The sequence below is a fragment of the Vespula pensylvanica genome, chromosome 8, assembly GCF_014466175.1.
Source record: "Vespula pensylvanica isolate Volc-1 chromosome 8, ASM1446617v1, whole genome shotgun sequence".
Classification (NCBI taxonomy): domain Eukaryota; kingdom Metazoa; phylum Arthropoda; class Insecta; order Hymenoptera; family Vespidae; genus Vespula; species Vespula pensylvanica.
The window spans coordinates 4,698,481-4,720,033 of NC_057692.1; the positions used below are offsets into that span (position 1 = coordinate 4,698,481).

Consider the following 21,553-nt stretch of genomic DNA (forward strand, 5'->3'; position numbering starts at 1 on the left):
AGCAATGCAGTTCGAAGTAAAAGACCGAAACTAACTGAAATTCGAGGCGACAACCTCGATATGAGGGAAAAACGTGGGCGAACGGCTCATAAAAATACGCTCGTGACTTGTGATCAGTCATCGCCCTCGCAATGAAAAAAAAAAAAAAAAGAAAAAAAAAGAAAAAAGAAAAAAGAAAAAACAACGAATTATCTAAAACGTTCATCCACCTAAATATCGCGTCGCGAGCATAGCTTGGTGCTTACGAATCCGTAAAATTTAGGAAACGTGCTTTTTATAATAGCCTGGCACTGTCATCATCGCTCAGCGATTTCTATCCTCTCAATAACACGCACACACACACACACACACACGCATTATATATATATATATGTATATATATATTTATATATATACATACATATTTAATTTATTTACTTATGAGCTATTACTTAAAATTCATATAAACAACATTTTTTAACGACAATAACAACGATAATTAAACATCGTATAAAAATTAAATGTTGGATATGAATTATATTGATAAACAAAATTGTCTAAATAATAACAAAATAAAAATAGATGCAAACAACAGTCAAATTCGATAATCAAAAAAGTATTAAAGAAGTTAAGAAAAGGAACGTATGCGGAGAAGATCGTCTTGACAGTGGGTTAAAGGGCCAAGGTGTGTTGTCGTTGTTGACAATTATGCGGACAAGTAGATGGTTTGCGTATATGTCGGAGTAGCTATGCATATATATAAGACGTGAGAAGCGCCAATGTCGAGCGGGGAGTAACGCGGGGGAAGGAACTCCCGGCATAGCATAAAGGTGACTCCTCGCAGCGAAAACCTTCCATATGCCACTTAGCGTCCCGTTGAGTTCGGCAAAGTGTCCGGTGAAGCAGAGATATCCGTTCCTTCGACGAAACGAGACACATAGAAAAAAGGGTGTCTTCTTTTTTCCTTGTTCGTGATAAGGTGTCCGAGTCGCGACTAATTATTATACTATACACACATAATACAGTATTATAAAGGGTGAGTCATTTGGATAGGAACATCAAAATATCTTCGTTGTTTATGAACGTAACAATTGACCCCTCGAAGAAAATTGACGTCTTTCAAATAGACCAATTTATAACAATAGAAAAAGAATTTTTATACGTTTATAAACAACGAAAATGATCGAATGTTTCTCTTGAAATGACTCACCTCGCATTTTGTGATACCACTAGAAAAATATAGCAGACTCCTCCTCGTGAAGACCTCGGTAAAACGTTGAATAGGATACAGGTGTTCATGTTTGACACCTTGAAGAAAGAGCATTCGATTGCTTCCCGATTTTTTTTTCGTTTCTAATCAAACGCAAGGTCGTATCGATGCAGACGCGAAGTGCACTGTCGCTATTGCTAGTGATGTCGGCGATGTCATCGTCGATGCATCTTCTTCTTCCCGAAGCGGATGCATATCCGTCAGATCTTCTCAAGGATGATAAAGGTCAGGAAAGAACGGGCCTGTCTTTGTCGCTTAGTGAACTCACTCAGGGAAACGAGCTCGGTAACGAGAAACACGAAGACGAGTTGGAAAAGTTGCAAAAGGTCCGTCTTGTATCCGATTTCTAACGATGTTTTTTCACGTACGTCGTTGAGAAGTAATTTATGAAAGGACGAATGAAAACTGAGTGTACGTGTCATTTTGTGCGAAATATTAATCAAATGTAATAATATTACAGATCTTCGGTATACGCGGCCAGGGCGAAAAATCAGCCCATCGTAAGATACCACCTCAGTTCATGATGGAACTATATAATACTATCGCCGATGATAGCGGCGTCACGCGAGGACGAAATCCTTATAATGCTAAGGTCGTACGGAGTTTCGTTGAAAGGGGTAAATTCTTTTCTTTGATACCTACAAACGAATTTCTCGCCCCCTCTCTCCCTCTCTTTCTCTTTCTTTCTCATATTTGTATATAATAAAATATTTATATAAGTTGTATATACCGATAGAATATTTTCATCTTTAATTTTTCCATTCTCAATTACTACACTTTCCTCTTCAAGTAATCACTAAATGTGATCAATTATATTATTTAAATCACTCTTTTAACGTGACATTTCATTTAGAAGAAAACAATGACTAATTACTTCGTAGATACCTCCTTGTCTCATTTTTATTTCTTCAACGTGTCCGGCCTGGAAGTAAACGAATCGGTTTTGGAAGCCGAGTTACATCTTTACAGAAAGAAAACGCCCACTAAAACGGTGCATCCTTCGACGCTTACGTCGCCGTATTACTTGGTAAGTGTCATACATTAAACGATTTCCTTCCTCAATCTTCTCTTTTTACAAGATAATCACTTATGTTCAGATAAGAGTCTATCAAGTCTTAGACGAGAGAAGTCTTGCTGTACCGAGTCTTCATAAGTTACTCAACATTCATTACGCTGGAGTACATACTTCGGGTTGGCAGGTATATTTTCATGACCTTCAAAAGTAATAAACTATTTTTACAATATGCTATAATGTTATATATATATATACATACACGTTCTAATTTAAATAGAATAGACAGAACATAAGAAGAGCTATTGTGTTATAAGTTAAAATTATTAAAAAACAGTTACTACCATTCCACAGGTGTTTAACGTTAAAGAAGCCGTGCTCTCTTGGGTCAGCGGTGATCCAAATCTAGGTCTCTTGGTGACGGTCACGACTTTGTTCGATGATGAAGTAAACGTCGAGTTTTCTCGACGAAATGAGTATCACCATAACAAGCAACCGATCTTAGTTCTTTTTGACGACGACGGTAAGGAACAACGACCTGGAATGAAAATCGTCCCCGATTACTATACTTATGGAAACGACAATATCGACGAAGATGAATTACGTTATGATGGAGTAGATGATAAGATTGACTTGGAGGAAGAATATGACGAGCATCTTCAAAGACAGAAAAGACAGAGAGGCGAGCCTGAAGACTCGTTAGCGATACAAAAACGCGAAAAAGAATTTTTTTCAAGAGAGAAGAGAAAACACGAAGAGTCAGACTCAGCTTGGCGGGAAGATTCCGTAGAACGTGATCGACGTGATACAAAATTAACTAGAAAACGTCCTAAGAAGATTATCTCGCATAGAACGAAGATGACGCATGTTTTAACGTCGATGGACATTTACGAGAGAGCTATGCTTCGGGAGAAATTAAATAAAGTGTCTCAAAGAGCTAACAGGACTCAACGTAGAGAAAGAAGATCAACAAAAAAACAAAGTCCTTCGTTAGGTCACAAAAACACGACCGTGTGCTCGAGACATGAGCTTTACGTTGATTTCAAGGAAATTGGTCTTTCTTCATCCATAATTGCGCCTAAGGGATATTCTGCATACCATTGCAAAGGTCTTTGTGAGTCACCGCTGAGCCAAGATCAACAACCGACAAATCATGCCACCGTACAAGGTATTGTTCATAAAATGGGTTTGGTGAAAGGCGTTGAAATGCCTTGCTGTGTACCCACGAAGCTACTCAGCACCAGTATACTTTTCTTCGACGATAACGAAAACGTTGTTCTGAAAATGTACGAGGACATGATAGCTGATCGTTGTGGTTGTCGTTAATCGGATAACGCTTGTTTTGACCGAAAATTGTTGCTCGATTTTTCCTGAAGAATTCACGTCAAAAGGACACACGGATTAGTGATCGTACGAACGATTTGTGAGTGTTCTTCGGGATTTGAAGAATTATGTCTAAGAGAATAGATTAAATGTTGTATCTTTTGGGTTTTCGTTGGTCTTTCTAAGTACTTACGTCCTCCTAAAAGAAAAATAAAAAAAGATTATTATCTTTACAATATCGAGCGTTATTTTCGCATAAATCGTTGTACGTCGATAAAGTCCTGTTTGTAAATAAGAACATTCCCAAGTACGCGTACACGCGTGCACGCGTGCGTCCTCCCCTCTCACACACACATACACACACACACCTCACACACAACACACAAACACACACAACGTTGTACTGTAATGTAATCTATTGTTATAACGTATCTCTGTAAATTATTATAATCGTAATTCGTAGATATAGATATAATGAGATTAAATTTGTATATATATCTCGTGACAACTGCATTAGAATTATTTATAGCGAAATAGTAGATATACAATAAATGATATTTAAACCGATAATTAGTATTATTATTTTTTTTGTTCATTATTCCTTTGTCCCCTGATCCTTAAAAAATATATAAAGTGAAAAATCTTGAAAGTTCGCGTTAAAAACGTACACAGGACTTGATCATTGTCTGCCATCAAAGGAGCGTCCCGAAATCAAACGCTTCTCTCAAGCTCGCGGAATGTTTTCGAGAGGGCGAACGATGAAATCAGCGGTGAAATTTATAAGCCTGGCGTTAAAATAAATGCGACAGTTATTCGTGTTGTTGACGGTGAGTTTGGCGCCGGTGGATTGCAGAAATGCAGTCGCGGAATGTGAAACGCTACCGGTGTTGAACTTCCACGAGTACGTTATGGAAAACAAAAGATAAGGGTGGCCGGCCTCTCTCGAAGTAACTTCGACATTAACTCGGACCACTCGATATGTAGACTATCATATTTTGCAACATTTTCTGATTATTTTGTTATATATGTGAATACTATACAATACACAAAATTCAGATGTTTCTACTGACAATTTCATTTCAAAATTCGTAATAGTTATCGAGATATCAATTTTAAAATTTAAGTTTATTAACTATTGAGAAACTTCTTTATACCATAATGTATTGAAAATGGAAAAAAAGAAATAAGTAAAAAAGTGATAGTCGACATATGAAATAACCTACTTATGCTCAGAGGATATCTCTTATGCTAGAATCATTTTGTTCCCATTGAAATAAACAAATTATATTAATAAAGTCATACGGAAGATATCGCAGTTAGCGTACGATCATAATAAATTATCTTCTCGCATGTCCCATGGAATATTCGCCTACTGCCTATTATCATACAAATTTAGAAAATTATCCTAAGTATTATGTAGTATCGTGAAACTAAGAAAGTTTTATGATCTTTTCGCTTTTTTATGTGTGTTTCTAATTTATATATATTACGAACATATGATTCAAATGTCTATGATTTTTATAAAATATATACAATAAATATAATATTTTATATCTATTACATTAAACAAAATAATAAATAATACTTAAATAATTTATTTTTTCTTAATACTAATAAAGTTTATTATTATATATCATACGTACTTATATATTATAAAAGAAATGTAAGAGATAAGGCGGATTCGTACGTTCAACACACCCCATCAATTTCTCGATACCAGCATTTACATATCTGTGAGGTGTCTGACTGCTCGCGTGCCGCTCTCACTGCATTCCCGTACGCGCATCTCCGGTTATATTTACTTCAGGGTGGGTGTATTTTCGAATCTGTTCGACTAAAAATAACTGGAACGTGTTTCACTGCATTCCATTCATGTTGTATTTAGATCCTGGCGCCGTAATACGTATTGATTTACGATACGACTTTGTGCGAACTTTGCGGTCCAAAAGATAACATATTAATGACTTTTCGTACTCAAGTACTAGATCATTCAAGTAATAACTTTCATCCATTATACAAGATCAATGAACAACACGAAACAAAAAAATGAACTACTTAAATCGCCTACTTCTGAAATATTATAAAAACAAATGGATTTATCTGATAGACAGATTTTGTAATAATGTGAATGATTTGATCGATTATTAACAAGATACAAGGAACATGTTTGATTAAAAGTAGAATCGAAATTGGAGAAATCATGACGTACGAAATAAAAGAAAGGAAAAAGATGTTTTTTTAAGGAGGATGAAATGAAAGCCTAAGCCGTGATACGCCATAATAGAAGCTATACAATGACGTAGTGTTCTGTCATCCGGCGTGCTACCTCTCCAACCGTTTCACCTCGCCGCCACTGGCCCATTATAGTGGGACAGAACTTCACCGATTCACAACTATACACATAGTGGTGTACGCCTTTGAACAGTGAGCGCCGCGTTTTGTACCCGCTCTTCTTCTCTTCTCGCAATTCTCATACTTCATCATTTTGATAAGATAAACGTGTGTGCTCCTTCCGTAATTTATTTATCTTTCCGGGAGAGGATACCGATGAACTTTCGATTTCAAAATCTTACGATACTTGGTCATTATTTCTTTACAATCATGAAGAACTAAAACAAAGAAAATAAAATCGATTTGGTGATAATAATGAATAGCTACAAGATATATTGATCGATTAATCGTGCTAAATATTCGAAAATTACAGTTGTCTTGCGAATTTGGCGTTAATAAAGAATAAAAAAAAAAAAGAAAAGAAAAGAAACAAAAGAAAAGAAAAATAAAAGAAAAACAAAGAAGAAAATGAGGACGATACAATTGCTGATGTGTATAATCGTTATTCTTCATTTGATTTTAACTATTACTCTTATACGTTACCAGGTAAGTGAAGTAAACAAATAAGGTGACATTTAATAGAATATTTTCATTCTCCGATAATATACGGAATCAGAGGTAAAGCGCTCTTTCGTTGAGCATTTGAATAAGCAAATGTTACTGTTTTCTTCAAATAATCCATATCTTCTAAAATATCAATAAGATGAATATTAGTTATTATAATATACATTTTACAGTGAAATAAATGCAGTATACCTATGTATCGTCGATTCCGATAAGAGATATTACATATTATATTTCCTGTTAGTTTTCGTTTCTTCAAACTGAGACGGAATAGGAGTTCTTCCCGGCATCATACAATGGCTACGCCATTGAATGGGCAACGATCGCATAACACGCGGCTTCTCAGAAGTAGAAATGTTCCATCTCTCGCATCGTTGAGCGTATCCCATTCCAGTCCATTCCACTCATACCGTTCCAACACATACCGCTACGTCCCTTTTTCTCCTTCAAAGTCCGTAACTCATCTACGAAGTAAACACGGTCTTTTGATGTTATGCTCGTTATGTTGCTCGCGTGAGAAAAAAAAAACAGAAAAAAAGAAAAAGAAAAACAGTTATCAGTAACCAATAAGACTTTAGACTTAAAAAAATGATCTGCATATATATGTATATAATTGCATTTGATCGGGAATTATTGAAAGTATGCGTTTTCACCATTTCGAATTCATTTTCATAACGATCAAATTTTCTTCAATACGTTTTATAAATTTATATAAACGACATCAAAGATCCAATCGCCATTTTGATTCTGCTTGCGTACTGACATACGGACTTTTAAAAATGGCGCCTTAAATGTCGCAAAATTACATTTTAATTTTTTTCCTGTAATAATATATATACGGTATCAGACAAGGAATACTCTATCAAAACGGATTTTTAATAAAATGATGAGCGCTGTTCACTATTTTCCAAACTTAAATACATCACTCTCGTTAATTATATCGAGAAAGAAACGAGAAAACGACGATATCGATGTTTTATTAACGAGACACTCGAAGAATCGAAAACGACATTGTAAAAATAATTCTACGTGTTCTCATATCGGGACATCGGAACAGGTAAGTATTGTAATAAGCATGATCGACAAAACACAATTAACGAATAATAACAGGACAATAACAAATGATAAACTTTCGTATTCACAGATATTCCTTAAAACACAAGAGAATAACGATTACGAAACCGAAGAATCACGTTTAATGACAAAGATCCGAGCGTCAAATGAAAAAGATGAAAATATTAGTACGCGATCAGAAGATATCGATACCAATAACGATAGATCGTCGATTATCGATGGATACGTCGAGGATAAGGATAACGATACAATCGGCGATTACGTCGACGGTAGAGATTTCCCTTCTATTTATGAAACTTCGGATGATTTTTCTGGCATGTTGACGAATGTTTTTCAAACCTTGCTAAATGCATCGTTTGAGAACAATCAAAATATCTTAAAGGGATTGCATTTTGTCAGAGAAAAATTGGACACGGACCCATGTCAAAGGTGGTTGAATAATCAAGACAAACTCGAAGCGGCATTTTCGGGTGAGGTTATTTAACACTTTTGTCGTTAATTAAAAGAAAAATGAAGTACAACACACGTTTCAGGACACCTCGTTGTTCTTCCCGCCTGTCCGTGCAAATATCCGAACAGTATCTTCTACGACAACAATCTATGGGACGAAAAACAAAAGAAGCATTTTCGTTGGCGCGACGTGAGCAGTGCATCTTACCGATTGGATGTTTACAAGCCTGGGGCGGCCTATTGCGTGCGTACTCTATTGGCTACGGGAACCGGAAGTGCACAACATTGTTGCTACGATAGTGACAGAAAGCTGATAACACGTGGTTCCGGTGCAGGGACACCGTATTTTGTTAGTCCAGAAATATCTTTGATTCTTCATGAGAAAATAGACATTTTACCTTGGCGTCTTTGTAAAGGAGATTTTTCTAGGTATTTTTATTTGGGAATTGTGTTTGACACATCGTGATAGGTTCCATTGTTAAAAAAGTACATGTGTACGTTGTTTAGATTTAACAAAGTGAGGCCACCGAACAACGAAAATGGTTGTAATGAAAATCCAGACAACGAGGAGTATCAACGACAAATAAACAGTACGAAATATTATTGAAGAACTCTAGTTTTCATTCATGAAGATAAGACGAAGCGAAAGTGTTAAATTGTAATAAATAGTGTTTTTGTACTTGAAATATTAACTATAATGATACAGAATTTTATTTAAACTTTATTGACTTTGTTAAAAGAGATTATAAGAAAAAAAAAAAATATATATATCTTACCAAATTGTAAAAGAAATATATATGCGATGCATGTGTTCTCAAATATTCCCGCCTTTCCTACCTTATCGACACGACGACGCTATCAATTGTCATGGTTACCACTTGCAAACACAAAACCAACACTGTCTCTTTAATCCTTCTACTAAAGATAAATAAATCGTATTTTAACGATGGATTGGGCTTCGGATTTAGAAATTACATCGAAGAAGGTAAATTTCTTAAAATCATCGTTGTAATTTATAAATGTTTTATACGTAGTCGTAGATGTATTTATTATTGGATACTTGTGTTCGATATTATTATTAAAATTTTATAAACATTTACAAACGCCTAATGTTTATAGCTTATTCCTAGACTAGGCAGAAGAGCAGGCCAAAATATTACGCAGGAAGACTCAAAATCGGACGAGGATTTGTTAAACAGTCCTACGTCATTATCCTCAGGACGCTCAACGCAGCCACCTGTGGCGCCACCTCGTACCAGAAAAACTGGTTGGGGTGACGATTTGAAAAGTGGCAAGTGAGTGACGATATGAACATTTCAATTTTGTTCTCTTACATTTAAAAATAATCCAATTGTCAAATTATTATTTATTCGTTATTGTAGGACAAAGGCTTCTTCTAACATCATCGAACAGTAAGTATCTATAATGAACAAAAATATAGAATCAGACATCTGTAGTCACTAACAGATTATTCCTTAGGGACCGATTTCGATCAATGGGAAAAGAGAATCAAGAAGATGGTAAGATCACGACGAGTGTTTGTAAATATCAACATATACGATACCATTTTTAATATAAAAAAAATAAATAATCAAATGATCTTATTACAGATATTCCTGTGATTCCGGATTTAGATGAAATTCAAGAGGACAATGTTCTTTCAGATCTTTCTAATGCACCTGTGTAAGTAAAAAATTGATGTTACTAATTATATAATAAATTCTAGCAATCCTTTATTTCGTTTCTTTTTATATGATCTACATTGAACATTCATTTATTATTATAGGATTGACACTAACAGAGTCACGGCTTATAAAGAGTTGGATACGGATTTAATTAAAAACGAAGCATTTACATCGTTAGATGGGATCAGTCTTTTCCCTCTTACAGAAAAATTGTATAATGAAAATATAGTGAAGGAACCCGACGAAGCTTGGAATTGGAATCTTCTGTTCACGCAAGTCGCATCGGAGATAAATAACGAGATCCAGAAAAAATTAAATGTTTAAATACAAAAATATGTAAACATAATTGTATAAATTATTTTTTATACATGAAATATAATAAAATTTGTTTCTTACTATACTTGCGAAATGTATTGAAAAATATATTCGACATTACATATAGGTTAAGTGTTCTTCTATCGTAATAAAAAAAAAAAATGGCATACTGCTTTTCCGCAGTGCCTGTATATGGAAGCGACAAATTACCTCGTCTGACCTATTCGATTGCCCCCCAATTTGGAAATCGCGGTAGTTCGAGGAGCGACGTGAAGACTCAACCGTGCAGGCGTGCATATCCGAGGTTTTGGAAGAAAACCACGAACATGCACGCGCAATCGGGAGCCGAACACAAGCTACTTGAAGCGACCACGTGACAACACCCACTGAGCAGATCTGCCATATCTCGACGTTTAGCGATCAATGTTCAGCTGTGCCATCACTAGCACACACTTCCGCCAATGTTTAATCGGTTGCCCTTTATAAAGATAAGATGGCTTTAGAAAGTATTTGTGAGAAACTCAAGTATACAATAATCTAACAGAGTCATCTATTGACTGTATCAAGGAATCTCAAATTTATGCTACTGCGCATCCTTCGTTTTTTTTTATTCCTCTTAGCGGCAAATTTCAAATGTTCGCTATCAACCCCATCTTTCTCAGCTTTCGAACTTTCAAATGGTACATTCAATTTAAATGTTTTGTTCCTGCTCAGAAAAATGTACAAATATTTTGATAAACGCCGAATTTATACAAATTTCGGCTTCTTTTAAGGAAGCCGTTCCTCGTGGTCATAATGGGTATTATATATGCCATTGTAAATAAAGAACAAGATTCGTATATAGTCTCAAATAAGACAGAAATTCCTGACTGTATACCATGTCCGACCGAGATAGACAGGAAACCTGGAAATCCAGGGAGTTTCGAAGATCTTCATAAAAAAGTGAAGGATCTTTATCCACAAAATTTTGAGGGTGCAAGATTAAAAATTAAGAAAGTTCTCAGTTCCCATTTTAATGTAATGCATACAATAACATTGAGTTCTGTAACTCCTTCGGGATACAAATTTGGTGCATCTTACATTGGTACTAAAGCAGTGGGTTTGCATGAGAAGTATCCAATTGTCAAAGGCGATATTATTCCAAATGGAAATATGACAGCAAATTTTGTACATACATTTGGATGTAGATTTAGATTCAAATTGTCTACGCAAGTTGCAAATTTTAAGTACAAAGCTTCTAGTTCATCCATAGAATATCGGTCCAATGATTATACATTGGCATTAACATTAGCAAATCCAAAATTTCTGAAGCAGCAAGGAATTGTTGTATTACATTTCTTGCAAGCAATTACGTCCAGAATTACATTGGGTGCAGAAGTAGCTTGTCTTCGAAATTCTAAAATTTCTGGGGGTCAACAGACATTAATGTGTGTAGCATTCAGATATAATACGGGACCTGCAACATGGTCTGCTACTTTAGGAGAAGCTGGTCTTCATATTTGTTATTATAGAAGAGCAAGCAGACAACTGCAACTTGGTGTTGAGATAGAAACTAACATGAGGATTCATGAATCAGTTGCCACTATAGTATATCAAATTAATATACCATATGCTGACCTAATTTTTAAAGGCATTGTTAATTCAGAAAGTAGTATTGGTTGTGTATTTGAGAAAAAACTATATCCAATTCCAGAATCATCATTAATTATTAGTGGACACTTGAATCATATAAATCAGCAATTTCGTGTAGGTGTGGGTCTTGATATTGGTGTATAATTATTATTAATCAATCGTACAATATCTTTTTAATTGTATGTGTTCTGTGACTTATATTACAGATATCTGTGAGTTAGAGATTTTATTACTTTAGTAATAAAAATTGATGTATTTATATTATTCTTTTTATAAACTTTATTACTTATATCTTAAATTAAATAATGTTTGTGTGTCTCATGAATTTTTTTATACAACTATTTTTACTTCCAATCTAGTAAACAAAAAAACAATTGTAAGTTATACTATTGTATAATTATTAAAAAATATATACACTTAAGTTCATTTAAGTATGTTTACAAAGTTTTACACAAATTTTATATAAGAAAAGTACAATTGGCAATATTAGTGATTATATTTTATAATAATCACGGCGATTAAATCAATTTTATTATAAATTACAATTAACTGTACCTTCCCTATTCGCTTATTAAAAATTAATAAAAAATCAATTTTTATTAATCATCTCCATTAGCTATTCTTTCATCTAAATCATCTTGTTCTGTATGAAGAGCTATTCTTAATTTAGCAAAATCTGTTTCAAAATTTTCACTTAAAAGACCATTTTCATCTGCATATTCTAAAATGTCACAAATTAATGGGGATTCAACTCTTAACACATATTTACATGTTTTTGGTTCTAATAAAAATAATGATATACTTGATGGACCACCCATGTGATCTTCAACACACTTCAATTTTACCTAAAAAATGAAATTTTTTAATAATTAATTTTACTTAAAATTATATTATTTGTTATTTCAACTTCGAGATCTAATACCTCAGTTTGTCGTAATTGGCCAATTTTGTCACAGATACTTCCATCGCTATAAAAATGAGATAAATATTTACGCGCTTCTGGTGGACCTGGTTTTTTATAAGGATGAGTGGCAATCCATTCCAAGTGTTTTTGTCTATCAAAATTACCAAGATTAACAGTAGTCTTAGTGCCATCTTTTTCTGTATGATATTGGACTATAGAATGTCCAAAACAGAATTCATACTTCCACCAACCATTTCCCTATTTATTATAATAAAATATTATAATGTTCTAATTAATAAATAGTGCATAGATACTTACTCCATGTAAGCAATTTTTACCACTAAGAAAGTTTTGAAGCGAATTAAGTTCTGCAGGAGTTATGTTCTGGTCTACTAATGAATTAACAGAATCTTCCTCACCATTCTGTTTGTCAGCAACATCTACCGGTCGTATTTCAACCCTTACACGAGCATCACCATCCTGCAATAAATTTTATATCATGTTATTATAAATATAGATTTTAAATTGAATCACCGTATATCGAAATCAAAGTTAGATGATTAATATTGACTATATGCATAGCGTATTTATGCTTTAATCAAAAGAAATTTTTATTATAATTGTATAAGATTAATAAAGATGCAGGAATCCATGATGCTTTATGTGATATTAATTATCACATTAATTGTAAAATATATCAAATTATGTTTATCAAATAAACTACAATATAGGTTAATTAAACTAGTGTATTAAACAAAAGATAATTTTGCAATATATATTAACAGTTGGAGTTAAAATTCAGTATATGAATTAGTATCTAGACATTATATGGTCAAGAAAGTATGTAGATGAAGAAGGGGCAGAGTGAATTAGATGTCAGCACAAGCCCATGACATTATGTGACAACGGGCATAAAGCGTAAAGCCTCTCTCCCAAAAATGAAAATTTTCTGACCTGGCCCTCCTTATCTACATGGAAGATCGCATAGATTTTCTGCAGCTTGTTATCCTGTGTAAGAAATAATCAATTCAGTATATAAATAATAATAAATCAACTTAAAAATAAAGGATTTATTAGTTTAGTACTTAGAAATAAGCCATTCGATAGAGAAAAATAGTTTCGAAAAATAAGATTCTAAAAGATTGAAGTAGATAACTTTAATGTGTTTTTTATGATTTAAGTGAAAAATTTATTTTAATCTGACAACATGCTCTTTCATATAATCTAACAATGCTTAATTTAAATTAATTTTTAAATTTGAGATATTTTGTGCATATCATGCGCTACATACAAAAGCCTTTGCATCATGAAAGATATTCAAAAGTAAATTGATTTTGATTTTGATACTGATAAATAAATAGATGTAAAATATATATATCTAGATAAATTTACCATTACCTTTTGATGTCGAAGTTTCAAACTCTCCATTTCCATTGCAACAAGTGCTCTAGGTTTTTTTGGTGTAGTATTCATAGGACGGCATTCAATTTCATTTTCTTTAGAATCTTTGAGTTTATAATCAGGATGGTAGCAAAGCAATGGAGATAGAACAATGGTCTCATATTCACAACTTGATGTTTCTTTTAATGAAAATATTTCGTGTTTGCCATGTTGATAACATACATATAGAACTCTTATCATTCTTGGTTTATTGCTTATATCACAAAGTGTACCATCTCCCATTTTAATTTCTACATATGGCATATTTATCCCATCTACTTTTATTACTGGTATCTCTGCCTTTTTATCAGGATTTTTTGCTAATTCATCATATTCAACGGAAAGTTTGAAATTTTGCGATTTGTCAAAATTACCAAGATAATATTCTTGAGTTTTAACCTTTTTTCCTTCTCTATCTTCATGATATTGGCGTACAAAATGACCATGACATAATTCATAAGTCCAATATGATTCTAACTATTTATTAAAATAGATTATTTGTTATAATGAATATTAATATCTTATTAAATTCATATTGTTCTTTAATGAATAAACCTACCCTATAAGAACAAGTATTTTGGCGAAATAACATTGATAATATTTCTATCGGATTTGATCCCTTATATACCTCATCATCATTATGTTCTCGCTCCATCATATCTGGTATTAAACATTGGTAACGCTCATTATTTGCTGTTGTTATAAAATAAGACTCCACGTTAGTTTCAGGCTCCTATAAATAAAAAAATACATTTTATAATATCTTCATTCAATCATGTTTCTATACTTTTCATTAATACTTTTTTATTATACTCACTAATAGTTCGGTATTACTTTTATCTGGCCAATTAATTTTGAATAAAATAGTATCATCGAAACTCTTTACTTCGTGACCCCAAGTGTTAGCAAGTATAACGTTTAACACGTTGTAAATACAATAATATTTCCACATTTTTATAAGTTAATAATTATTTTATCATATTTTGAATAAATATGTTGCAATTAGTAAAACGTTTATAAATTTATGATGACAGCAAAAAACCTTATTAATCAAACAGTTGCAAACGCCATCTGTCGTGACGTACACAGTTAGCATTAATTTTAAAATAAAAGGTACAACCAATAAAAATTTTATATTTAAACAATATCACGAAGGCGATAAAATTTTATTTCAGCACGCTTAAATATATTTAAATTAGTTTATAACTAAGGATCGAGAAAGACAAAGGATTCTTCAAACAAAGAAACCATTCTTGCACCAACGAAATCGTTCTCTCCAATCTATCCACGTAGTACAAGAAACAAGGTAACTTATAGGTGACGTTAATTTCGCGTGAATCTTATAAATTCGCGCGGCAATCATTCGAAGAGAAATTCAAGCGATTCGTCGATGAAACAATTATTTTATCGGAAGAAAAAGAAATTGATAATTACGAATTTTATTAATACGATCGACGTTAATTCGATTTTAATTAAAAATCTTGAATGTTTTCAATTGTACGTCATTTTACAACAAAGGTTATATTCACATGGAAGGTATCTCTGATCACGTCAAATTCAACATGACCGCCATTGCTGCCGAGCAATCTGACAACGACCTAACGGAATCGTTGTGGTCGCTGAAGAGAAAATACAAGGACGGTGTGCCTTCTTAATTAGTGTACTTAGGTCGTTTGAGCTGTATAGAACGAGAGTTTTTAGAAAATCTCCTTCGATTCGAGAGACAATACGATAAGTGACGATAAGTTTTCTCCACTTTTCTCTTCGTGCAACGATCCTTCGTTACCAAAGGAAAAGAAAAAGAAAGCAAAAGGGACGGAAACGGTTGTAGAACGCGTGTGGCTTCACTCGAAATAACATGTCTGATACACGACGTCGTCGAAAATCCAATCAATCGTGTGGTTCTGATGATCTCTCGGATTCTTACGAGGAGTTGAACGCCACAAAAGAGACCCAAGTGAGTGGATACATGAAATACGATTACATATCATTTATTTCTCAATTTTCATGAGAATTTGTTCAATTTTTCAAGATTTTTTTTCGGATTTATCGATAACGAAAAATGAGGTCGGAAGTTCGATAGTCGCTTCTAACTAAGTAAACCAATATTATATTTAAATACATCGTTACGATTCGATAGTCTAGTTTTATTAGTAATTCGTTGGTTATCTAGTTTTGCTAATGTTTTATGGTTATCTCGTTTGAATGATTTTCGGGAAAACCCTGATAAAACGCTTGATTTCATTTTCTATTAAATTTTCGTAAAATTAATAGCCGTGTTTATGAAAATTTCGTATATGAGAATTTTGTTTTAATTGAATTCATTTGCGTACCTATATCTATGTAAATTTAGTATGGTAGGTGTATTGTTTCTCTTATAGAGTAGCGAACAAACTGACGGACACCAAGATTCAGAATGTGATGTTTATGTAACTGATTCTGATGTTGAGTCACAAGAAGGTGTATTAAGAGAAAGTGGAGATGGACAAGAAGAAGAGAAACCTCAAAAGAAATTAGACGATGATGAAGATAGACGAAATCCACAATATATACCTAAACGTGGAACATTTTATGAACATGATGATAGGACTACAGATGAAGTTACTGATAATAATACAGACTCTACAAATGAAAGAGAAACTAAAGAAAAAAAAGTATGGAAGGATAAAGAGGATAGATGGGATCACGATAGATATAATGATGAAGAACAAGCTCCAAAGAGTCATGAAGAGTTGATAGCAGTATATGGTTACGATATTAGAAATGAGGAAGGTCCACCTAGAGCTAGAAGGAGAAGAAGATATGGGTAAGAGTTATATTTTAATTATAAATAAGTGTAATGAAGTTTAATATTTTTTTATTTGACATCTAATATATTTATATATATATATAGACGTGGTCCAAATAAATATACACGTAATTGGGAAGATGAAGATGCCTATGGTAAAACTGGAAATAATACATCATCTAAAAGCAATAATAGAAAGTTTAATAGAAGTGGAGAAGATTTTCCTGCACTTGGTACTAATAAGGTAAATATAACTTTTTGTAAAAATATTTTATTCAAATATATGTTGGAATATATGCGATATAATAGCACATATTAGAATAGTTTATTTTGTATTTATATACAAAATATATCTTTAATTTACTTAATTACATATTGCTGATATTAATGTATTGGACAGCATTGGATGAATGTTAACCTCAATTCTTTTCTTTTTTTGACTTTAACTGCTGAGATCATTAATGTTGATTGTAAATTTTATATTACTTGTCATTTTGACATAAGCAATTTTTTAATTACTTAAAACTATATCTAAGGAATATTATTTCTCCAATTTTGATTATTATAGAATTCTTCCACAACTGTAGAAGAACCAGTAATATCATCAGCATGGTATAATAGTAAAAGTAAAACTATAAATAAAACACAAAATTTTCCACCTTTGCAAACACAGCACGATGGGCAAAAGACAAAATCTTCTGGAGCGTCTGTTGGTCATACGTGAGTAAATGTTGTGATAACTGTTATTATAAATGATATTTAGTTCAATTATATTTTAAAATTATTTTAATTATAGAAATGAAAACAAAGTTCCGAATGAGTCTAATAATCCTGTTTGGAAAAAAGAGGGTAAACATGGAAGCCACAATCAGAATACAAATGGAAATAGTGGATCTAGTGGAGATGCAGAGAAATCTGTTGAAACAAAAACTTTATCAAGAGAAAGTAACAAACGAAATGTACAAGAGTCAACGAATTTTGGAACTGGCAGAACTCGTGGAAGAGGATTTAAAGCAAATGCTAATAACAATATACTAAGCAATAGAACAGTTGAAACTAAACCAAAAGGAAGAGGAGCTGGTCCAATAAATTCTGAGAACAGACGAAGTAATACAATACAACATGATGATGATAATCAAATTACACATGACATGAAAAATATTCACATCAATGATGGTGGACCATATCATCAAAGTGGTAAACACAATAGTAAGTTGACATTTTATAAATAAGAAATAAAAGTTTGATAAAACGATTTTATTTTTAATTTTTTATTTTATTTTATTTTATTTATTTTTTTTTTTTGTAGAAAATTACTATACACAATCCCCAGGTCAACAAAGAGCAAACACTGTGCCTCCAAGAATGCAGCAACAGCAATCTCATCAAACACAATCACAGCAAGGACATCAGCAGCAACAAACAGTTCAGCATCAACAACAGCAGGATAGTTCTGGTAACAGACCAAAGCGGTACTCCAGCCTTCGTCAACGTCCGACAGTTTCTGAGAATCCTACACAACAGAATTATCAGCCTCCACATGGACAACATGGGCAACATGCGCAACATGCGCAACATGCACAGCATGCACAGCATGCACAGCATGGGCAGCATGGACAACATGGGCCACATGGGCAACACAGTCAACATGGGCAACATGGATATTTTACTCCTCAAGGTAATTAAATAAAATATATTCTATGTATAATAGAGTAATAAAACTAGTAATATTAAAGTTTATAAAGCTGTTTCTTGTATTACTGGATAGATTTAATATCTATATGTAATATTAACGGCCGTTTTATGTGCATTTATATAGCTGGAAATTCAAGAGGCGTTCTAGACTCTCAAGGTAAGATGTGACGCGATGCAATCACGTAAAGAAGTTTCTTTTTTGGAATGAACTTGGAGAATTTTACTACCGATTATTTTTTAACTTTCGTACCATTCTCAAGAAATATGTCTGTTTCAAAGTTTTAAACCATGACTTACATCTGTACAGGTTATCCGCAAGGACATTTCGAACAAACTGCACCCGTAGCTGCTCCAGCTGCTCCTATGGCTGGACAACCAGTAATACCTTTGCCACCAAATGGTCAACCTGCTAGCTATGCTCCACCTCCGTTTTTGGTGCCACCACCTCAGTTTATACCACCTCAAACTGCTCCTCCTAGTATAATTAATTATGTTCCTGGTCCCAATGGACCAGCATTTCAACCAAATTTTCAAGGCTATCAAAGTTACACTCCTCCTGTGCAGGTAAATTTTATAATCAGGATAATAAATCAGTCTTGATTGTTTGATTTGATTAATAAAACTTATTCGATATTAATAACATTATAGGCACAAGGACCTCCTCCACCACAAGAATTATTCCAACCACAAGGTTGTACTTATTATAGTCCTGCTCAACAGCAACAGCAACAACAACAAACAGCTCCTGTAAGACGACCAAAGGCAGCCATTCCAATTCTTCCACCTCCGGATAATCAGCAACATCAAAGTAGTCGTGGCAGAGGTAGAAGTACTCAATCTAATCAACAAACTAATCAACCTGGTAGTGTACAACAAAGTGAACAAGAAGTTAAAAGTAACTCAGTGGAAAGTGATCAAAAGACTGTGTCAGGACAGTTTGACAATCTACAAAATGATCAGTCAGAATCGATTCAACAAAAGGAAGAAAGCTTAATATCGAGTAATATAGGAAATGAAGAAAGTGTAACTAAAAATATTGATGACATAAATACATCCCTAGAAATTTCAGTCGTTACAACGGATAAAATAGAAGATATAAGTAACAAAGAAACACTGCAGATAGTTGAAGATAGCAAAAGTGTGATTACTTCGAAGTCTATACAATTGGACATTGATAAGACTGACAGTGAACCACCTAAGCTCGAAACTACTGTTCCTGAAACTTCTGTTGTTGAGGAAGCGGTTGCCTAAATAATCCACATGAGATGTTATCGATAGAACGAGTTATTAGAATATCTAAATGTTCTTTATAATAATCGAATTGAAAAGAGATGAGTTGTCGCAAAGATATTCTTCTGTTTGGTTGCAGTTTTATAAGATCTTTTGTAGAGGTATTACAAAAAGTAAACTGGGAGTCAATCAGATATTAGTAGTCCCAGCAAATTGCTTCTTGTATGCTATTATATACTGAATAATCCAGATTCCTGCTAAGTGCAGAATGTATCTGTTACATATAAGATTCAGGCTTGTCTAAGATATTGCAGTTTCCACTTCAATCAGAATTTCTTTATGAATTGTGTCCAACATCAAAACTTGAAACTGTGTTATCAATATGTCGATAATACATGGAAGATCGTCCATTACTTTTCATAAATGAGAATTATGTAACGCCATTGAGAGAAATATGCGATCTTGAACATTTATTTAGGCAAGCCTGTACAACACCATGTAGCGGATATATATTAATTCTTTATCGATTATGTTACTCAGATCAAACTATGTAAATTTCTAGATATATCAAAAGTTATAAGTGATAATTACGATTCATTATATGACCGATTTTTATTGATTCGTATTTAACTATACTGCCATGTATTTTACATTTTGTTTCTTGCAATATCCAACATGCTGCAGTTGTATTGTACTTTTTATTCAATTCCGCTACTTTTTTCCAATTAAGGATTGGTGATTTAGGTGTATCAATATTTAACAAACACATCCTCTATATAATATATTCTAAAATAAGATAAAGCATATTAGATAATTATGCTGTTTCGAATGACGTTATAATTACTGAGATACTGAAAAAAAATTTCTCAACTCAACATGATCACTGTAAATACGATACAGTTCAGTGCGTAGCTGTTTCATTAATCGTCTTATCGATCCTTATGTGATTCGAATGATCTATTTAAATGATTAAATAAAAACCTACTTAGCGTATTTTAATTGAGACATATAACTTAGTTATATATGATATTAACGCTACTAGAAAGAAGCTTTTTTCTTTTCTTCGCAAAATCTTACATGCAATGCATTTATTTCATCGTATAGAGAATAAAACATTAAAAAGAAAAAAACAAAAAAACAAAAAAAAACAAAGGAAAAAAGTAATACAAAAAAAAAAAATAAGAAAAACGAAATATTTTGTATGAAGTCGCGTGATCTATATATTTTTAAAGTATACACTGCTAACGCGTTTTTAGGGAATGTCCGCATTTTCGATCGGTTCTTCCCTGTTGGGTAAATAATAACGATTACTTATATATATATATTGTTTCTATCATTACACTAAAAACGTTGCAGCTTGTAAACAAAATGTACTGCTGATAACTCGATTATATAGCTTATAAGAAAACCAAAAAAAAAAAAAAAAGAAAATGAATAGGTTCGGATAAGTTCTGATTTATACGTCACATTAATCCTTTATATAATACCTGACACAAGAAATAGTCGTTTATATACATATACAAATCTGTACAAATATTCTGATGTATGTATGAATAATGGAATATATTTATAGATTGATTCCATTTATATACATCCTATATATACAACAGAATACTATACAGATTCGAAATTACTACCGAATTCACCTCGATAGTATAGAAAAATGACACTTATTAAATTTTGTAGATATCGCTCCGTTTAGTATATTCAACTGTATCATAAGAGAATTGTTACGAATACTAAATAACACCATTATTGCGGAAATATACGCTAACAAATTGTCACTTAACATGGTACCTGCGAGTACATCTCTTCATTTATTCGACAAACATTTAGGTCATCCTTTTGTCTCTCCTTTTTC

The 21,553-nt window shown here is 33.0% G+C and overlaps 6 protein-coding genes and 1 long non-coding RNA gene across 13 annotated transcripts; 5 read left to right on the plus strand and 2 right to left on the minus strand.

Annotated features, from left to right (window-relative positions):
• Positions 1 to 529: 529 nt before the first annotated feature.
• Positions 530 to 4,146, plus strand: LOC122631047 (bone morphogenetic protein 4-like). 3 transcript variants are annotated; one of them, XM_043816240.1, is made up of 6 exons: positions 530 to 1,015; positions 1,213 to 1,575; positions 1,710 to 1,866; positions 2,131 to 2,276; positions 2,347 to 2,448; positions 2,616 to 4,146. In XM_043816240.1, the coding sequence occupies exons 2-6, from the start codon at positions 1,357 to 1,359 to the stop codon at positions 3,585 to 3,587; spliced, it is 1,596 nt and encodes a 531-aa protein (XP_043672175.1). In that variant the 5' UTR covers positions 530 to 1,015; positions 1,213 to 1,356; the 3' UTR covers positions 3,588 to 4,146. The 3 variants fall into 3 exon arrangements, with proteins under 3 accessions (XP_043672175.1, XP_043672176.1, XP_043672177.1); XM_043816242.1 differs by having other exon boundaries at positions 531 to 1,015; positions 1,213 to 1,613; XM_043816241.1 differs by having other exon boundaries at positions 530 to 1,575.
• Positions 4,147 to 6,055: 1,909 nt separating this feature from the next.
• LOC122631052 lies at positions 6,056 to 7,673 on the minus strand. 2 transcript variants are annotated; one of them, XR_006327606.1, is made up of 4 exons: positions 7,599 to 7,673; positions 6,672 to 6,943; positions 6,459 to 6,602; positions 6,056 to 6,193 (listed from the first exon to the last, which is right to left on the minus strand). It is a non-coding gene; the product is annotated as an uncharacterized LOC122631052 (long non-coding RNA). The 2 variants fall into 2 exon arrangements; XR_006327605.1 differs by lacking the exon at positions 7,599 to 7,673 and adding an exon at positions 7,133 to 7,334.
• On the plus strand, positions 6,192 to 8,525 carry LOC122631049. The gene is made up of 5 exons (XM_043816244.1): positions 6,192 to 6,461; positions 7,327 to 7,536; positions 7,624 to 8,023; positions 8,087 to 8,352; positions 8,433 to 8,525. Exons 1-5 carry the CDS (start codon positions 6,384 to 6,386, stop codon positions 8,457 to 8,459), a joined length of 981 nt encoding a protein of 326 aa, XP_043672179.1. The 5' UTR covers positions 6,192 to 6,383; the 3' UTR covers positions 8,460 to 8,525.
• Positions 8,526 to 8,853: 328 nt separating this feature from the next.
• Positions 8,854 to 10,088, plus strand: LOC122631051 (intraflagellar transport protein 43 homolog). 2 transcript variants are annotated; one of them, XM_043816245.1, is made up of 6 exons: positions 8,854 to 8,988; positions 9,123 to 9,298; positions 9,386 to 9,415; positions 9,471 to 9,523; positions 9,614 to 9,686; positions 9,790 to 10,088. In XM_043816245.1, exons 1-6 carry the CDS (start codon positions 8,950 to 8,952, stop codon positions 10,010 to 10,012), a joined length of 594 nt encoding a protein of 197 aa, XP_043672180.1. In that variant the 5' UTR covers positions 8,854 to 8,949; the 3' UTR covers positions 10,013 to 10,088. The 2 variants fall into 2 exon arrangements, with proteins under 2 accessions (XP_043672180.1, XP_043672181.1); XM_043816246.1 differs by having other exon boundaries at positions 9,483 to 9,523.
• A 695-nt stretch (positions 10,089 to 10,783) lies between these two features.
• Positions 10,784 to 11,779, plus strand: LOC122630963 (mitochondrial import receptor subunit TOM40 homolog 1-like). The gene has a single exon (XM_043816070.1). It carries the CDS (start codon positions 10,799 to 10,801, stop codon positions 11,777 to 11,779), a length of 981 nt encoding a protein of 326 aa, XP_043672005.1. The 5' UTR covers positions 10,784 to 10,798.
• LOC122630958 (endoplasmic reticulum lectin 1) lies at positions 11,001 to 15,147 on the minus strand. Of its 2 annotated transcripts, XM_043816052.1 has the most exons (7): positions 14,797 to 15,147; positions 14,539 to 14,712; positions 13,938 to 14,456; positions 13,494 to 13,547; positions 12,858 to 13,019; positions 12,558 to 12,797; positions 11,001 to 12,480 (listed from the first exon to the last, which is right to left on the minus strand). In XM_043816052.1, the coding sequence occupies exons 1-7, from the start codon at positions 14,929 to 14,931 to the stop codon at positions 12,235 to 12,237; spliced, it is 1,530 nt and encodes a 509-aa protein (XP_043671987.1). In that variant the 5' UTR covers positions 14,932 to 15,147; the 3' UTR covers positions 11,001 to 12,234. The 2 variants fall into 2 exon arrangements, with proteins under 2 accessions (XP_043671987.1, XP_043671989.1); XM_043816054.1 differs by lacking the exon at positions 13,494 to 13,547.
• A 372-nt stretch (positions 15,148 to 15,519) lies between these two features.
• On the plus strand, positions 15,520 to 21,481 carry LOC122630949 (myb-like protein I). Of its 2 annotated transcripts, XM_043816029.1 has the most exons (9): positions 15,520 to 15,936; positions 16,361 to 16,785; positions 16,873 to 17,011; positions 17,336 to 17,487; positions 17,564 to 17,976; positions 18,077 to 18,445; positions 18,587 to 18,619; positions 18,770 to 19,026; positions 19,111 to 21,481. In XM_043816029.1, exons 1-9 carry the CDS (start codon positions 15,838 to 15,840, stop codon positions 19,711 to 19,713), a joined length of 2,490 nt encoding a protein of 829 aa, XP_043671964.1. In that variant the 5' UTR covers positions 15,520 to 15,837; the 3' UTR covers positions 19,714 to 21,481. The 2 variants fall into 2 exon arrangements, with proteins under 2 accessions (XP_043671964.1, XP_043671965.1); XM_043816030.1 differs by lacking the exon at positions 18,587 to 18,619.
• Positions 21,482 to 21,553: the final 72 nt, after the last annotated feature.

Bases quoted from the DNA above. Each gene is read 5' to 3' on its own strand.
- LOC122631047 (XM_043816241.1), top strand. From the start codon at position 1,357: ATGCAGACGCGAAGTGCACTGTCGCTATTGCTAGTGATGTCGGCGATG. The intron at 1,576-1,709 runs GTCCGTCTTGTA...ATAATATTACAG, and splicing joins AGTTGGAAAAGTTGCAAAAG to ATCTTCGGTATACGCGGCCA. The intron at 2,449-2,615 runs GTATATTTTCAT...ACCATTCCACAG, and splicing joins TACATACTTCGGGTTGGCAG to GTGTTTAACGTTAAAGAAGC.
- LOC122631049 (XM_043816244.1), top strand. From the start codon at position 6,384: ATGAGGACGATACAATTGCTGATGTGTATAATCGTTATTCTTCATTTG. The intron at 6,462-7,326 runs GTAAGTGAAGTA...ATACGGTATCAG, and splicing joins TTACTCTTATACGTTACCAG to ACAAGGAATACTCTATCAAA. The intron at 8,024-8,086 runs GTGAGGTTATTT...CACACGTTTCAG, and splicing joins ACTCGAAGCGGCATTTTCGG to GACACCTCGTTGTTCTTCCC.
- LOC122631051 (XM_043816245.1), top strand. From the start codon at position 8,950: ATGGATTGGGCTTCGGATTTAGAAATTACATCGAAGAAG. The intron at 9,416-9,470 runs GTAAGTATCTAT...AGTCACTAACAG, and splicing joins TCTTCTAACATCATCGAACA to ATTATTCCTTAGGGACCGAT. The intron at 9,687-9,789 runs GTAAGTAAAAAA...TTATTATTATAG, and splicing joins GATCTTTCTAATGCACCTGT to GATTGACACTAACAGAGTCA.
- LOC122630963 (XM_043816070.1), top strand. From the start codon at position 10,799: ATGGGTATTATATATGCCATTGTAAATAAAGAACAAGATTCGTATATA.
- LOC122630958 (XM_043816052.1), bottom strand. From the start codon at position 14,931: ATGTGGAAATATTATTGTATTTACAACGTGTTAAACGTTATACTTGCT. The intron at 13,020-13,493 runs GTCAGAAAATTT...AATTTATTGCAG, and splicing joins ATGTAGATAAGGAGGGCCAG to GATGGTGATGCTCGTGTAAG. The intron at 12,798-12,857 runs GTAAGTATCTAT...TATAATAAATAG, and splicing joins GTAAAAATTGCTTACATGGA to GGAAATGGTTGGTGGAAGTA.
- LOC122630949 (XM_043816029.1), top strand. From the start codon at position 15,838: ATGTCTGATACACGACGTCGTCGAAAATCCAATCAATCGTGTGGTTCT. The intron at 16,786-16,872 runs GTAAGAGTTATA...ATATATATATAG, and splicing joins AGAAGGAGAAGAAGATATGG to ACGTGGTCCAAATAAATATA. The intron at 17,488-17,563 runs GTGAGTAAATGT...TTTTAATTATAG, and splicing joins GGAGCGTCTGTTGGTCATAC to AAATGAAAACAAAGTTCCGA.